The sequence below is a fragment of the Rhinolophus sinicus genome, linkage group LG11, assembly GCF_036562045.2.
Source record: "Rhinolophus sinicus isolate RSC01 linkage group LG11, ASM3656204v1, whole genome shotgun sequence".
In the NCBI taxonomy this organism is placed as follows: domain Eukaryota; kingdom Metazoa; phylum Chordata; class Mammalia; order Chiroptera; family Rhinolophidae; genus Rhinolophus; species Rhinolophus sinicus.
In genome coordinates this window covers 18,342,719-18,360,391 of record NC_133760.1, presented here as the reverse complement: position 1 = coordinate 18,360,391, position 17,673 = coordinate 18,342,719, and the positions used below count along the sequence as shown (strand labels likewise).

The following is a 17,673-nucleotide window of genomic DNA, read 5'->3' as shown; positions in this document are numbered from 1 at the left end:
ATGATATAGGAACATTTGTGACAACATGGATGGATCTTGAGAGTGTAATGCTGAGCGAAATAAGTCAGACAGAAAAAGCAGAGAACCATGTGATTTCACTGATATGTGGTATATAACCCAAAAACAACAAAAGAACAAGACAAACAAATGAGAAACAGAAACTCATAGAATTAGATCGTGGTGATGACTGCACAACCTTGTAAATATACTAAAAACACTCAATCATATACTTCGAAAAGGTGGATTTTGTGTGCATCTTATCAATCTTCATTCTATGCATTGAGATATGTAGAAAAGTGGGCTAATATTACCCCGCGTGTTTTATAATCCTTTTGTAAGCTTAACAATGTGGTGTCGTGGCTTCTCACCTGATTAGTGTGACCGTGCATTAACCCCATGATATGCTGTCATATGATTGTAATTTGATTTGTTGTTACAGAGGTTATCGCTGGGTAAAGGGATTCTGACCGACTTGTATTTTCTACTTTTTGTCTTACGTGTATTTTCAGGGATATTTCTATTACGAACATTACTTTTATAACAAAATATTTGTGAAAGTAAGGAAGAAATGGGGCTTTGACACCTAACAGAATGAGGCAGAGTACAAAATTGGAATAAAAAAATTAGGTTTAAAAAAAGTGAGTTTTATGATATGTGAATGGTAGCTCAGTTTAAAAAACTCAATTCACATACAATTGTATGCAATTTAAAGTGAGATCCACCTGAAACAGATTCTAAAACCATTTCGGGACCCTCGTCTAGTGAGTCTGCTGTCCTTGGCAGAAGGAAGAAAAGCTTGGAGATGGCCCCCATCCCACAGGGACACAGAGGTAGAGAACAACACCTTCACAAAGGAAAATCATTACGCACAAAAAAGGGGCCACTTTACAGAGAACTTCACAAATAACATTTATTGACCACTTTCATCAGAGAATCTCACCCGCATTCACAGCAACTCTGCTCCCACTAAGAATCACCCAATGATCAGTAATTTGGCTTGACTCTTTTGGCTTGATTTGATGACTTTCATTGAAGACCTTGATTATGACTGGCATTTTTGTTGGTGTTCCTGACAGTAGCTGAAGATTCTAACTTCAAACTAAAAAAAACTGCTGGAAAGCAAAGAGAAAGGCAGTTACTAGGAACTATCCCCAAGCTAAGCCCACATGGCCCTTGCAGGGCCTATTGGAGAGCACTCCATGGGGAGGAGAGTAGGGGAAACCCCCACAGCAGAGGGGATGTCATCCAGGTCCCCAGTGCACTCCGTCCTGAGGAGCCCAGGCAGGAGAGGGCTGCAGTGAGGCGACACGATGCAGTCTTAGCTGGCTCACTTTCCAGCTCTGGGACCTCAGGTCATCACCTCACCCGCTTTCTCCTTCTAGAATGAGGAGGAGAGTCCCAGCTTTGCAGAACTGGGAAAGGAATCAAATGAAATGAAGGCTATCGCAGGTCCGATCAAGAAGGCCAACGCCTGACTTACTCACTGCTCTTCGGGGCTCCCTGTTGGAAAGGTTCTGGGCTCCTGAGGCCTCCGCAGCTCTAGCAAGTCTCTGCCAGGCCAACCAATGGGCAGCCGGTGGCTTCTCCTCAGATAAGCTGTGGTGTAGCTTGGGGTAGCTCACAGGGCATCCCACCTACACCCTGGCCAAGCAAGATATCTCTGCTAACCAGCTGGTGGGTGCCTGCACCTCTCTGCCCTAAGAGCCTGATTCAGAAGCAAACACCACCTATAAAAGCATCAGCAAGTTTACTTTAGGCCTTCCCTGACCATATGCTACTTAACAGTCAAGTGTCTTTCTTTACTCTTTCCAGAGCGAGTACAGGGGAGTCCAACTAAATTTGACTTCAAGTTGGCAAACAGAAAAAGAAAGAGGAATCTTCAGGAAAAGCAAAGAAGGAAAATCTCATGATGCTGCCCTCCTCACATACCACGCTGACAGACCCCCTTCCCGGCCCCCTTCCTGGGAGCACACAACCGGAAGAGGTAGCAACCCAGGTCACTCGTAAGCAGATATGCATGACAGGGAGTCCAACACTAGAACAGACAAGCAGGACCACAGAGAGAGGGATTTCCACTTCTGCCCATGACAGCATGACCAAAACAAAGCTAACCTGCTGTAACCAACTAGAAAACTGGGGGAAAGCACATTTTCTAGAATATTCCTCTTACAATTACATGGAGGAGACCCTTAAAACAAGTCAATATATGTAAAATTAGAATTGCATGCATTTGCATATTAATATGCATTTGCATGTCTTCTGTTTGCATATATTTGTGTGTGTTTACATGTATTTATACAGAGGAGCGATGAAAAGAAACGGGGCTGGATAGAGGTAATGGTTGGGGAAGAACAACCATAAGACCTAAAGCACAAGCAAGCTGTGGGCGGGGTGGGGAGGGGAGTCTGGCAGAGGAGGAGGAAGGCTTTTGCAGAGGAGACTAAAGGAAGCAGCCTGGTAAAGGGAGGCCCTGTCTTGAACCCAGGAGTCGCCCTGGAGGCTTCCTGTGGGAGGGACTGAGCCGGGTTCCGAGAGAGAAACCTGGGCCGGGCTGGTGGGGTCCAGGCTCCGTAAGGGCTTGGTATGGAACCTCGATGGCTGGGGCAGGACTGGGGGAGAGGCAGTACGTCCCCACCTCCCAGGTGTGCTCAAATCCTAGCGGGCTGGCCGGGCGAGGTGACTTGAAGATCCACTTTCAACCCTGATACGACAGAAATTTATGGGAACTGGAATAGGTGGTCTTTTGGGAGCAGGGCAATTTTAGAACTTGGGGACCAGGAAGAGGTGAAAAAAGAAAGGAAGGTGACCCTCAGACGCCCTGCTTCCCCCATCAGCTCTGACACATCTGCATTGCTCTTCCCTTCACCTTGCTGGAGTAAGAAGATACCTGCGCTGGGTATGAGCAAGACTCTGGACAGCGATAACCACATAATAGCCACCATGGCCACACCCATGTCTTACCCTTTTGTTGAACCGCAACCAAGTTCTTCCACATCCTTGACTCAACCCCAGGGTGAAGCAGCCCAGGGAGTAAGATGGGCCCAGGGCCACCTCTGCCCGCACCCCGAGCCTGCTCACCGAATGACGGCCATGACCCTCAGGATAGCCTGGAGGAGGGTCAGGAGGCTGAGGGGCAGGAGGAGGACCTGGGGGCTCACTCCACTCGCCAGGGCCAGTTGCCTTTCCTGATGACGGGGCTGGAGCTGCTGCCACTTGAAGAGGAGGCGTCTGTCACAGATTCGCCAACAGTTATAACAGGCGCTTGAGTCCCAGGAGGTTTCTAGGCGGAGAAAGCGAGTCAGGCCCAGGCCGGGTCTGGGGACAGGCTTGTCCTGAGTTTGTGTACTGCACACGAGAGAACCCTCCAGAACCCAGGGTGGGAAGCCCAGCGTCCCAGCAAGGCTGGTCACGGTCCCTAGGGTGTGGACGCTCAGCCATGTTCACGGAGGTGAAGAAACTGTTTCCTGACATCCAGGGTGAGCATGGGGCGTCGTGGCTGTGTTTTGAGTCTTTATCTTTTAGAGCCGCACACTGAAATGTTTACGGATGAAAGGACGGGGTATTTAGCTGGGATTTGCTTCACATTAATGTTTTCCTTTTTCTTTTTTGGAGCAGGGAGATGGAGTAGGTGAAGTTCAGGTGAAAGCAGGTTGGCGAGGAGCTGATGCTAGGAGCCAAGTGATGGGAACACGGGATTGAGCTGAGCATGTGAAATGTTCCATAATAAAAAGTGAACAACCACCACGACCACCAGTGGAATCCCAGTGTTCCCATCCCCGTGACACTCGCCAGCTTTCTCCAGACCTGCTTTGGTCAACATGTGCCCTCCTGACACTATATCTCATTTTCTCAATTATGCTATTAATATGCTACTACTGTAAAATGTACACTCTAATTATACTGACATAAAGGTATACACCATTAATATAAAATATACTTTCCTTACAAGAAATTCTACAGCAAAAGCATACGAGCCCCCTCTTTACAAGGAAAACACAAGATGAAAAATATGGATTTTTCTCTTTAAAGTAGAAATCAGCTGGACGTGAGGGCTAGAAAACCACATTTTAAGTTCCTCTGTATGACGCTCGAGAAGAGACACGCGCTAATGCTGGCACAGTGAGACTGCGCTCTCAATCCTGTCCTGTGAACACCACTGGCTTGAACGCGTTTGAGGCTTGAAACATTAATACAAATTGCCTGAACTATAAAACAATGGCTGGAGTAAAAATCAATACTGGTTTTACTGGTGTATATGATTCAACAATAAACTAAGGGAGCTTTTAGCTTTTCTTAAAGCCAAAAACCGCCAATAAGAACAAACGCAGAAATGTGTGGTTGTATGATTAGAAGGGCAGTTTCTCCTACTGTTCTTGTCCTACTGGCGCAGAGGTTGCTTTTGTAAATAAAGTGATCTTTAGCTCTTTTATCTGAAACTCGCGTCGATGTAATGCCTTCTGTTTTATTCATGATATATCTCCCCCCAGTCAATCTTTGCAGGGCCCTTACCTACCCTCTTCCTCGCCCACACGGGTTCCCAGTGACTGGCAGCTCAGACGCACCCCACCCAGCCCTTACCTACATCCTAACAGGGCTTTCGCTTTTTCAATTGACACTAGTGGAAATAAATAAATAAATAGGTAAATAAGTAAATAAATAAATAAGAAAAAATAAGTTGACATTGATGGAGTCCTATCCTGTGGGCTACAGAGACTTGTTTTCGTTTTCCTGTCGCAATGTGGGGAACCGTTGCATTGTCCCTAACAACTGTGGCGTCTGGGTGGCAAGTACACCTCCCTGATGTCCAGGCTCCCACTGAGAGATGCTGATGCCGCTTCCAAGTATTTTGCCAAGGAAATCGCTGCTGCAGACAGGCCTGTATGTCGGGTTGTCTATACATCTTACCCAGATGTGGGCTTCCTGGATTAAGGGTTCCATGCATTACGGAAGCTGAGAGATGCCTTCAAATTGCGTCCTCCCCCTCCACAAAAGCTGTGACAATTTACACTCCTCCTCATGGTATTGCTTTTAGAATCAGGAAAAAATATGAATCCTTCGCTGTGTGATGAGGTGAGCATGCCAGGTGCGGGGCATTTGTTTCCCAAGCACGCTCCCAGCCAGCTTGGCGACCCTGGGCTCTGAGCGGGCCGCGCACCACGCTTGCCCGTCACAGGATCCCTGGCGTCTGTCATCCGACCTCTGGGGACCTGTCCGTTCCCTCCAATGTTTACAGATTCCATGAAGGGGTACGCCAGCACCCCGTCTGGCAACAGCACGCCCAGGGGAGGACATGATACAAGCCCACAGACCATGTCCACTCCTTTGCTCACATGCAACACAGAGAGCAGCTGTGTTGGCCGGCAGCTCCGGGAAGCGCCTTCCAGAGCAAGTCCAACCCACTCCTTTTAGAGAAAAGAAAGTAATGGTCAGGGTGTAGACGCCACCTCCTAGTAGAGTATGGCGTGAGTGTATAACTGTATATATACTGGGTCACAAATGTATAAATATATGAATATACTTTGTCGTGAGCTTACACTACATCACAAACATAGGAGCATGTGTGGACTATGTCATGAACATATGAGTATATCTATGCTAGGTCACAAACATGAATCTGTGAAGATACTATGTAAGAAACAGATGCATAAATATGGTGTCACAAACATGATGTGTCATGAATATATAATGTAGGCATATGTACTATGTCATGAATATAATATAGATACTATGTCATAAATACATGTGTATACAACACACACACCCTATGTCACGAATTATAGAAGCTTAGAGCTTAAAGAAAAACCCTTTAGATACCCCCTAACTCTGGCTTACAAATTGGTTTCGTCTTGAGAGCCAATGCTAGTAGACTGGTAAAGTCTGAGGCTTTGCTGGCTTCATTGGGAAAAGATGGTGGGTGATTAGTGATGCCTGGGGAGAGCAAAGGCGGGAGAAGTGCTATGTGTGCCTGTCTGTGGCATTCTTTGTGTTACAGGCGTCTGGGATGAGAGCAGTCTCCCCATCCCCATCATGATGGGCATGAGACCCTGCCTTCCCGGGGAGACAGAGGGGATGAGACATGTGTACACTGAATTACCTTGGATGCCTGTAAAACTCTGTTGCCTTCTCGCCATCTAAAAGAAAAGCATGTGGACAAATGTGTCAGCCCCTGTCACTAGCAGGGGGAGAGCCAGTACTTTGGCCTGAAAACCTCCTAAGGGCCCACAGTCCGTGCACAAGGCCAGCCCTGGTCTCCTTTTAAAAGGCCTCGGGGTCTGAATTCTGGGGACATTGTGCTACTTGGTGACAGTAAACAGGCAACAGGAATGTGAGCTAATGCAGAAAGGAAGCCTCTAACCACCACCCAGGACACTCCTGGGAGAAAAGGTGCCCTGGGCTGAGGAGGGCTGGGCCTGGCCATCGTGCAGTCTCTGCCCTGGGACCCAGAGCAAAGAGCTAGAACAGAAACTCAGCAATGGTCCTTCCTGGGCACCCTCCCTCCCATTCCCAACCCCAGGTCTGCCCGGCTGGGGCGATGAGGATAGGAGGCTCAGCCCGGCTGGTAGAGCTGGAGGGGGTGAGGGACGAGGGGGTCGGAAGAAGCAGGCAGGGAGGCGAGCAACTGAGGTGGTCAAGAGAAGAAAGGAGTCGAAGGAGGAGGAGGAGGAGGAGAAGGTGGTAAGAGAGGTGGCGGGCAAGAAAGCAGCACCCTCTTCAGAGAGCACTGTACCCTCCTTCCCAACCCCCGCCAGGACAGCGACCTGGCCCCATCCCACGCACAGCCTCTGCGCTCTGCCGCCCTGGCCGTGGCTTTCAGAGGACCCCTCCCCGACAGGACAGCAATGGAAGCCTCTGCGGAAAGAAGCCAGCACCCGCCCTCCTCTTCTCCTGCTCCCTCGGAAAGCCCCCCTTACTCTCAGGCCTCACTGCTGTGCGAGCCTCCCTCTTACCTTATGGTGAGACCGCAGGACCTGGGGCACCCAGTAGGGCATCATGGCCCGATCCCTGGGCATCGGGAGGCGGCCCCCAAAGCAGTGGCATGTGCAGGGGCATGCTTTGATGACTTTGGGGATACAAAGCCGAATCCTCTTTTGGATCTGACAGAGAGGAAGGGAAAACAAAGGCCAAAGGGGGATGGAGCCATGCCCCAGACACCCCTGGCCTCAGGGACAGAGCCTGGAGAGCTCCTGTCTACATCCCTCCCCCAGCACACACCACGGCCTGGCTGAGGGAGCACGGGCTCCCCTTCATGACATTCCTGGGGCAGGAGGTACCAGCACCTCCATGTTCCCCCTGCCCTCCTACCCACCACCGCCTGCACCTCTGCAGTAGGACACTATGTGGCACCGGGGCAGGACACGCAGGCTGCAGCCGGGGGACCTGGGTCTGTCCTGAACCTGGTGGCCTCCAGGAGCAGCCCTGGGGCACAACATTTAGCCCCGCTAAGCCTCAGCATTCTCAGCTATAAAGAGGGCTCTGCTGGCATTTTGACAACATTGATCAGAGTTTCAAATGGACAATCTCTGACCCAGCAATCCACCCCTGGACTATATCCCTGGATGACTCGTGTTATTTGCAAAACAATGTCCGCACAAGAACATGCGTTGCAGCACTGACTGTCGTGACCAACAGCCTGAATGCCTGCAAGTAAAGGGCAACAAATGACAGAACGAGGGGACAAGAGGGAATGCGGTGGCCTTTGGCAAGAACAGGGTGGACCAGTCTGTCCTGACACGATGTTAAGTGGGCAATGCAGCAGTATAAGCACAGCACGCTACCATTTGCATTGTTTAAAAGAATACGTATGCAGTGTTGCTAGTACGTGAGTTGTGGTGGGTTATGTCCATTCCTAATCCCTCCCTGTGGCCTCACCCTCTGCCATGCGGTTCTGCAGTTCCTTCCAGTACAGGGACTGGGTAGACCCCCACCCTGGAACTTTGCTTAGACCAGACACTGGTTTGACCAAAAGAATGAGGAGGAAGAAACAGCAGCCAGATCTGAGCCTGGGCCAAAGGGGCTTCGCAGGTTTCCAGCTGCTCTCACTCCTCTGTCATTGCCACAAGAAGAGCGTGCCGGGGCAAGCCCACCAGCCCCAAGACACGTGGGGCTGAGGTGCCCGGCCGAGCTGCCCTCAAGTAACGACAGTGACTGTTGCTTCAAGCCAGGCATTTGGGTGTCTTGTGATACATCACTAGTGAAAGGACACACACACACAGAAAATCTACAAGACACACACAGGAAGCCTTGGAGTCGGGGCTGGGCAAAGGAGAGGGGTCAGAAGGGACAACTATGTTCAGCACAGTGTATTGTTCACCCCTTTGTATTGCTGGAATTGCCGACCATGGGCTCATGTCGCACATTCTATAAGATAACAGAAACCGCTTTGGAGGGACCCTGCTGACGTCCCCAGGCTCCCGGGAAAACCAGACTACCTGTGGGAGGTGTGCTGTGAGGACAGAGGGCTCTGCAGGGGAAGGGCTGAGGGATCTGAGGGCTCACGCAAGGGAGGAGACGCAACAGGGCCTGGCACTCGGGACCAGCCCCTACCTCTGCACCTCTTGCCACCATGGCAGGGACACCTCTTGCCCGCAGGATGAGGACACTCTGGCCAGTTTTATCCAGTCCACCAAGTACTGGCTGAGTGTGTGCTCCGTGGCAAGCACTGAGCTACAAGCAAGTAAGACCCCATCCTGCCCACAGGGAGGATGGGATTGTGGGGGGGAGGGTCCACACACAGCACTGTCCACGAGGGAGAATAAATGTCAGGATGCTGAGGAGCAGAAGGAGCTTCCAACCCAGAGGCTTTCTGAGAAGGCGCCACTGAGCCAGGTGCTAGAAGGCGGGAGAACAGCACGTGCCTGTGTGAGAGCCCACAAGAGTGTGGGTAACAGAGCTCACTTCACGCAGCAGAACTGACGGGTTGGCTAGGTAGCAATCATTTCCTCTCTCTTATTAAAAACAAAACAAAACAAAACAAAACAATCTTGCTCATGGGGCAAAGAGCCCAGTCCCAAAGGGTCTACACCAAGTCAGTGAGGACCTAGCCAGGAACAGGTATGGGGTAAAGTCAAAGAGATGAAAGAGGAGTTGACTGGGGTTTCTGGGAATCTCTGATAAGAAAGAGAGGACGGAAGAGAAAACTTTCTATGTCCTCCTGAAGAAAGGAGGGCCTCAGAATATGCTCACTTTCTGCCATGTGCATCTCAGTGTAAGAAAAACTGGCGGCCACCATCTAGAAACACTAGAGGTGACAGTGCCAACACTCTGAACAGAAGGATAAAAAGAATCTGGGTCTTTGAAGACACGATTAAGCCTAAAAACAACCCTGGAAGAATCCTCTCTACCAAACACGCTGTTTGCAGCCACTGTCAGTCAGTTTTCTGTTACTTGCCACCTGACACCTTCTTTCGGATGGAACAGGAGCCCGTGGGGCAAGTGGAAAGGGGGTTAGGGAGCCAAGAAGGTGCAAGATCAGGAAGGACCGCAGGGGTTGTGTCAGGGAGTGTGGTCGATACTCTGAGGTAAATGGGGAGCCCCGGGGGAATGACAGGACCAGACCCACAGTGCTAAAACTCACGAGGCTGAGGAGCAGAAAATGAACAAAGTGAGAGGATGGAGGCAAGGAGACCAACCAGGAGACTAGATAGCTGCCTTAGTCAGACATGAGTGACACCGTGACTTCTCTATTCCTTCCATCCTGCCCAGGGCCACCTCCTTCCCGGTGTGTAGCAGAACAGCTCAGTGGGGAGAGTCCTGGACTCAAAGCCAGAGACCTGGATTCTAATCCCTGTCTGCTGTGGACTGACCTTGGACAAGGCCCTGTCCCTCTTACGACCTCAGTTTGCCCATCTGCTAAATGGATGTGATAATTCCTACCCTGACCAGCAAGAGATTGAGGCTAAGACCACTGCCTAGAACAATATGACCTAGTTATCTTGAAGCTACTTACCCCTTCAAAAGTTTATTCAAAAACAAGAAATGAGAAAGATGGCATCGCTACAGATTCAACAACTATTAACAGGCTAATACGAGAATATTATGAACAACATTATACCAATAAATTCAACAACAATGATGCAACACATTCCTTGAAAAACACAGACTCACAAAGTTCACTCAAGAAGAAATAGATAACCTAAATACCACTGTATCTATGAAAGAAATTATATTTATAGTTAAAAACCTTGCCATAAAGGAAGCTCCAGGCCCATGTGGCTTCACTGGCAAATTCTACCAAACACTCAAAGAAGAATTATTACCAATTCTACACCGTCTTCCAGAAAATTGAAAGAGAAGGAATACGTCCCAACTCATTCTACAAGGGCAGCATTACCTAATACAAAAACAACCAAAGGCATTACAAGAGAAGTACAGACCGACATCCCTCATGAATACAGATGTACAAATTCTAATCAAATATATCAGAAGGATAAGCAACCTGATTCAATCAGGTTAATCCTAGGAGTGACTGGGGTAACTTTTGAAAACCAATCAATGCAATTCATCCTATTCACAAACAAAAAAAGAAAACCATATGATGATCTTAACAGCTACAGGGAAAACCCAACATTCATTTCTGATAAATGCTATCAGCAAACTAGGACTATGAAGGGAACGGCCTCAGCCTGACAAAGGGTATCTAAATTTACAGCTAACATCGTACTTCAGAGCGGACTTCTGAATATTATCCCTCTAAGTCAGGAAAAAGGCAAGGATGTCTTGTCTCCCTACTCTAGTCAACGGTGTACTAGGAGTTCTAGCCAGTATACCAGGCAAGAAAAATCAATAAAAGGCATCCAGATTGGAAAGGAAGAAATACGACCATCTCTTATCTGCGGATGACATGATTGTTATGTAGCTAATCTGATGGAATCTACAACGAAAGTTACTAGAATAAATGAGTGTAGCAAAATTGTGAAAAACAAGATCAAAATACAAAACTCAATGCTATTTCTACATACTAGCAATGAGCAATCACAAACTGAATTTTAAAAACAATGTCATCAAAAATGGGAAATACTTACGGATAGATCTGACAAAATATGTGCAACACCTGTACCCTAAAAACTGCAAAATATTACTGAGAAGTATGAAGGGAGATCTTTAAAAATATACAGATTACCATGTTCATGGATCAAAAGACTCAATATTGTTAGGACAATTGTCTTCAAATTGATCTCTACACATAATTCCAGTCAAAATCCCAAGAGGACAGTTTTGTCGAAATTGACAAACTGATTAGAAAATTCACATGGAAATGCAAAGAACCTAGAATAACCAACTTTGAAAAAGAAAAACAATGTTGAAGAACTAACACTATTTGATTTCCAAACTTTTTATAAAGTCAAAGTAATCCAGACAGAGTACGTGGTATTGGCATGAAAATACACAATTATGTAGCTCAGAGGAATAGAGCCCAGAAATAGACTCACACATATATAGAGAACTGATTTTTGACACACATGCAAAAGCAAGTCAGTAGGGAAAGGATGGTCTTTATGACATATGATGTTACAGCAACTGGACATCTATATACAAAAAAAAAAAAAAATGAACTTCAATGCCATATATAAAAATCAACTTAAAATGGACCACAGAATTAAACATGAATTGTAAACCATAAAACTTATAGGAGAAAACATGAGAGAAACCTTTCTGACCTCGGGTTAGGCAAAAATTTCTTAGAAATGCTTAAAAAGCATGATCCATTGCTGTAGTGGGGGTGGGTACACCTACCAAAGAACTAGAAAAGGTCAAACTAATAAATTAAACTGCCTCAAAACTTAAAACCTCTGCTCTTTGAAAGATACTGATCAAAGAGAAAAAAGACAAACCAAAGACATGGAGAAAATAGGTGCAAATTCAGTATCTGATAAAGAACCTGTACTTAGAATATATAAAGAAATTCTCAAAACTCAGTAATGAAAACAAACAACCCAATTTCTCTAAATGGGCAAAATATTTGAAAACTTATATTGTCAAACAAGATATGCAGATGGCAAAAATATATGAAGAGATGCTCAACACCATTTGTCGTAATAGAATTATTAATTAAAACCACAATGAGACACCTATTAGGATGCTAAATTAAAAAGACTGACCAAACCAAGCGTTAGCAAGGATATGGAAGAACTGGAACTTTATATACCACTGGTGGGAATGTAACATAACACAACCACTTTGAAAAACCAGGTGATAGTTTCTTAAAAAGTTAAATATACACCTACCCTATGATCTAGCAATTCCATTCCTAGGTATTTGCCAAGCAAAATGAAGGCATGGTCATACAAAGACTTGTACACAAATGTTCATAGCAGCTTTATCGGTATTAGACAAAACTTCTAGGAGCAATCTAAATGTGCTTCCCTGGACAAATGGATAAATTGTGGTCTATCCATATAATGGGAATACTACTCAGCAGTAAAAATGAAGGAACTATAGATATACACAACTATGAGAACGAATCTCAAAAAACAACCATGCTGAGTGAAAGAAGCCAGACAAAAAAAAGGACATACTAAAAAAAAAAAAAAAAAAAAAAGTATATACTATATGATTCCACTTATATAAAATTTTAGAAAATGTGAACTCATCTGTAGTGACAGAAACATATCAGTAGTTGCCTGGGGACGGCAGGGCAGGGAGCATTAGACGGGAGTTACAAAAGGGCCTAAGGAAACTCTTAGGGTTGTGTATACATACATTACCTCAACGTGGTGGTGGTGGTTTCACAGCTGTACGCATATGTCAAGACTTAGCAAACTGTACACTTTACATATGTGCAGTTTATCATGTCAATCAAAACACCACAAATCTGGTTTTTAAAAGAATCTGGTTAAAAAAAACATAAACTGTCTTCCATAAATTTTAAAATATTATTCATATAATACTATGACTCTGAAGGGTTGCTCGTCCCCTGAAGTTCATCCTGAACCCAGGTGAAGAACCCCTGGGTTCAAGTCACCTACCTTCTTTTGGGGTCTCAGGGATTGAGGCACCCAGTAAGGTAGTGCCGCCTCAGTCCTGGGCATTGGCAGGTGGCCCCTGAATCTGGCCTGGCACTCACAGCATATGGGCTCTCCATGAATAGCACTGGGAGCAGGACACATCTGAGCAAGAGCCAGAAAAGACAGAATTGAATGTGATGCTGCATTTGTAACATGAGCCAAGGAACTCTCTGGAAGAGTACATCAATGCTCAGAGGGAGCCAGGGTTGAGGCACGGTGTCCAGGGCCAGGGGTGGGGCCTCAGCTCCCACTGCAGCTCAGAAAGAGGCAGGCCACCACGGCTGGCCCTCTAAAGTCATTTAGAGGGGGACTGCCAGAGCCTGCAGACCAGGTGTGCTGGGATTCAGGACCACTTACTGCCATGTCACCATGAGCAAGTCTCAGGTTCCCCGTCTGAACATGGGGGCGTACAACCAACTCCAGTGAGGAGATGATTGCTCTTTTTGTGGTTATGCGTCACTCTGCATCTAGTGCTTTCCATTTGCAAAGACTTCCACATCCTTCCATGTGATCCTCACCACACCCACAGGCAGGAAGAAGAGGGGAAGTTATCCTTTTCAGAGGCAGATGAAGGAGCTGATGCCCAGAGCAGGTACACTACGGGGCAGTGCTGCTTCTCCCAGGCCTCCTGCATCCCTGTCTCTAAGTGTTGTGAGGAACTGGGGGCTGGGAGAAGGCGGTGGGTGACCCTACGTAGAGGTTCTGGAGACTCGGTGATGGCCCCTCCAACCAGACTCCCATGTCTGACACATCCTCTCATGAGACGTTGCCTCTGGACCCCCATTGTCTGCTCTCCACACCCCACAGGGGTGTGTCGGGTTGGGGTCAACTAGCTGAGGGTTTGCTCTCCTTACTGAAAGATCTGTGAGGCACACTTCTTTCCCAAAGGTTTGAAATGTGTTCTTCCTAGAAAAGAATAGGAAGGCTTAGAAAGTTCCAGGTTTTGTGTAAATTGGGGACAGGAGCGCTAGGGTGTGGGCCTGGGCCAGCCTTCTTGGAACTGGCTCATATCATTAAACCCCAGGGGTGGAAGGGATCATCTAAGCCCGAGATGGGGATTGGAGGTGACAAGAGAAGTAGATTTGGGCTCATGTGCTAATGTCTAGAGGCTCCCAGATGCGGGGCTATTGTGGGATTCTACATTCCACAATACCTGTGCTTCAGCTACACTCCAGCTCAAATTGTGCTAGGCCCTTTGGGAAAGACAGAAACATTCCAACCTAGTGAGAACTTTCCAAGACATGGAGCTGCCAACCACAACTCCTGTGATGCTTTATCAGACACGCCTGAGCTTACTTGGAAAACATTGTCAAAACTGTAAATTTAATGCAATTCTTTCCAGCAAAAAAACCTGGGATGTCTCTGGGATGACAGAATCTGCGTTAGTCTTCTTCATCCTCCCCACAACAAATTGCTAGAATGTTGGTCCTCCGGAGTCTCCAGTGGGCATACACGGAATGTGTCAGTGCTTTGTAACATGGTACAAGTGATGCAAGTGTTTCTGTGTGTCATTATCACAACCTTTATTATTGCTCTTTCATTACAGCAATAGCTTCAGGTCATCGATAGCAACTCACCATCGGATGCTTGAAAACAGGATATGGGATGTTGCCTGCACAGCATCCAAGCCCCACGCCTCTTGCTGGCAATGACAGCATTGCTGTTTCCTTGGGGCGGGGCGCATACCCATCTCAGTCCATGTAGTTCAAGGGGGCTGGAACCTCCCCCACTCCCAGGCAGAAAGTGAGGCCCGGCTCCTCTGAGATTGGCTCAAAACTGTGTCATAAACTAAGTCAGTCCAGTGAAACTCATTCTGGGGCTTTGTGCTAAAATTGTTAAGTAAAGCGCATCTACTTCTCGGTTGACGTTGTTAAGCCTTTAGAGTTCTTGGTGGTCCTCTTGCCTCCAGGAGGGAAGCCAGCACACAGGACATCACAGCTGAGAGACGGAGACAAACAGACCTTGACCACAGTCCTTCAACATCTGGATACATCCATGGCCGAAGACCCACCCCGGACCTTCACAGTGAAACAAAATTGCCCTTTTGTGCTTACGTTTTGTGCATAAATGTGGCCTCTGTCGTGCTTATGTGATACAAGCTACTGCTGGGATAGGGTGACTCGGGGGCTCTGGGGCCACCCCAGGTGACTGGGACGTGGGGGCTCCTCCAGGCGTGGTGTCCGTGGCTCAGCGTGCAGGACTCAGGGACGCACTGGCCCGTCCAGACGCGCTCGGGGTGTGAGTGCGCGCTGACTGACCCAACGGACATCCGAGAGCTTCCGGAAGTTCCTGCCGCGACTCAGACACGGTCGTGATGATGGAGGAGGTGATGCTCATTGTGATGTGGTGACGAAAGCCGAGGCTGCTTCCCACACGAGTCACTTACCCCGCGGGCCAGCACACACACAAACACACGCTCCGAGGGCCTCCTCTTCCGTCCGCCGGCCGCTCCGAGGCCCGCCCTTCCGGCCCGACCGCCTCTCCGTGTGCCCCGCCCCGCCCCGCTGATTGGTCTGCGTCCAGCCAACCAGGCGCTGCCTTCCAGGCACGTACACTTATGGAGGTTGATTGGCCGCTGGAGGCAAGGGCCTCGCGGTTGCCTGGTTAGCGGGGCTAGTGGTCCTGGGGTCGAGCGTAGGTGCCACCGGCTCAGTGGCCATCGCCCATCCCGCCCTGCGGCCTCGCCCGGGTTGGCGTCGGCCTGGGAAGCCCACTTACCCTGACCGGGAAAGCCCACTCACCATTCCGACGGAGAGGCCTGCGAGTACGCGGGGCGACCCAGCCTGGGGGGCTGTTCCCTGGAAAGAGAGAAGCATGTGGGACCCGCACCCCAGCGTCCTTGCGGGGGCGTGTGGACGCCGGCCAAGGGCTGGTTTCAGGGGGCCACGGAGCATCTCGGCATGAGTGTCTCCCACGCAGGACTTGGGATGTACTTTTAAAGTCGTTCGTTTTCTTGAAATTCAGGTTTAACTGTGCGTCTCGCGTTTCACTTGCTGAGTCTCATAAGTGGGCTCAAATCGTGACTTTTAGGGAAATGAGTGTGTCTTGAGCAACCTGGGGTTTAAACTGCCATGGAATTCAAAACAGCTGTCAATCCCGAGCGTCCCGATGCTCTTCTGAACCTTCTGGCCTGTTTGCCTTAGTCTCCCCTTCCTCCACCCTCCTCCCCTGCACACGTGTGCTCCGGGCAGCTGCTGAACGGAAAACAGGATGCATGTCTTCACATTTTCATAAAACCAAATGCTTTCTACCTCTATATGTTCCTTTAGTTTATCACAAACTCCAATTTGTATTTCTTGGAAACGAGTTTTTTCCCACTTCAGTATTTTCATGCTTATTTCAATACTCTCGATATTTGCCCAAACCATGATACGCAAGGCCCCCAAAATGCTGCATTCTAGCCATGGAGCAAACGGTGCTCCCAGACATTACTCAGCTTTCTTGGATACCACTATAACCGTTAAGGTCATGCATGACCTATGAGCAGGGCTGAGCTTCCAGCTAGTACACGCATGCTCTCCTGGCCAGCACCCGTGCTGATTAGGGAATGCCCCTACCAGATTAGCTGCTACATATCTCAAACATCACCGCCTGCGTGTGTGTGTGTGTGTGTGTGTGTGTGTGTATCACTGGTCTCTTAATAGCTAATGACAAAATTACCCAGGAAGCTCCTCATTACCCTGGCATTTTATTTATAGCTGTCTTGTTTCTGCCCGCCTTGGCGCGTTCTTGGCTTCCATGCTGTTTCCATCCTCCTGAGCTCACTGGAACATTGATCTAGCATAGAGGACAGGCACATGCCCCCTGGAAGCCGTGGCCCTTACCACTGAGACACAGTCTTACCCTTTCATGTCAAGAATAGCTTATCACTGTCCTCATCCCCACCAGGAATAGATTGACAATACCAAATTTTTGAGGATGTGGCAGCTGGAACCTCTATACATTGCTCATGAAATAGATACAACCATGTTGGCAAACTGGCAGTATTTACAAAACCTAAACATGAATACCCGATGACCAAGCAGTTCCTTGCCCGGGTATACACCCAAGAGAAATGAAAGCTTATGTCCACAAGACGACATGGACAAAAACATCCACAGCAATCTTCTGTTAACAGTTCCAAACTGGAAATGACCCAAATGTCCATCCATAGGAGAAAAGATTTTTAAAAAGAATGTATGGCATACTCATGTAGAAGAACATTATGTGACAATGAAAAAGAACACACAATTGCAGCCCACAGCAAATAGATAAAGAAGCCAGACTCCAAAGCATGCCTGGGATTCCACCTGTACAACGTTCAAAGCCAGGAAAGCAAATCTACCACCACACCAGTTGGCGATCGAAAGAGCACGCTGCCCATCCTGCCCCAAGTAACAAGGACCTGAACCCAATCCACACCCTGCCTCTTACTATATCAGGCAAGTCACCTGATTTCCCAAGCCTCAGTTTCATTAGTCAATTAGTGATAACCATAGAATCAATCCCACAGGAAGTTTGAGAAGATCACGTAAGACAGAGTGTGAAAGGTACTGAAAAGAGCCAGACAGGGAGTGCGTGTCACATGTGCGTCAAACGCCACTTCTTGAGTATGGCAGAATCTTATTTTTCCCCCTATATTTCCCTTTCTCTTCCCACTTCAAGCAGGGGTTGGCTCATTGCCACTGTC

General features: G+C 48.0%; 1 protein-coding gene across 3 annotated transcripts; it reads right to left on the bottom strand.

Annotated features, from left to right (window-relative positions):
- Positions 1 to 892: 892 nt before the first annotated feature.
- On the bottom strand, positions 893 to 16,237 carry LG11H16orf95 (linkage group 11 C16orf95 homolog). Of its 3 annotated transcripts, XM_074314475.1 has the most exons (7): positions 15,059 to 16,237; positions 14,582 to 14,942; positions 12,966 to 13,106; positions 6,948 to 7,094; positions 6,095 to 6,131; positions 3,079 to 3,280; positions 893 to 1,112 (listed from the first exon to the last, which is right to left on the bottom strand). In XM_074314475.1, exons 2-7 carry the CDS (start codon positions 14,660 to 14,662, stop codon positions 1,100 to 1,102), a joined length of 621 nt encoding a protein of 206 aa, XP_074170576.1. In that variant the 5' UTR covers positions 14,663 to 14,942; positions 15,059 to 16,237; the 3' UTR covers positions 893 to 1,099. The 3 variants fall into 3 exon arrangements, with proteins under 3 accessions (XP_074170576.1, XP_074170575.1, XP_074170577.1); XM_074314474.1 differs by having other exon boundaries at positions 14,582 to 16,233; XM_074314476.1 differs by having other exon boundaries at positions 893 to 1,109; positions 14,582 to 16,233.
- Positions 16,238 to 17,673: the final 1,436 nt, after the last annotated feature.

Coding starts and splice junctions, on each gene's coding strand:
- LG11H16orf95 (XM_074314475.1), bottom strand. CDS start 14,662: ATGCTGTCATTGCCAGCAAGAGGCGTGGGGCTTGGATGCTGTGCAGGC. Junction 7,095..12,965: donor CCCTGAGACCCCAAAAGAAG/GTAGGTGACTTG, acceptor CCTCTCTGTCAG/ATCCAAAAGAGGATTCGGCT. Junction 3,281..6,094: donor GAGTTTTACAGGCATCCAAG/GTAATTCAGTGT, acceptor TTCTCCGCCTAG/AAACCTCCTGGGACTCAAGC.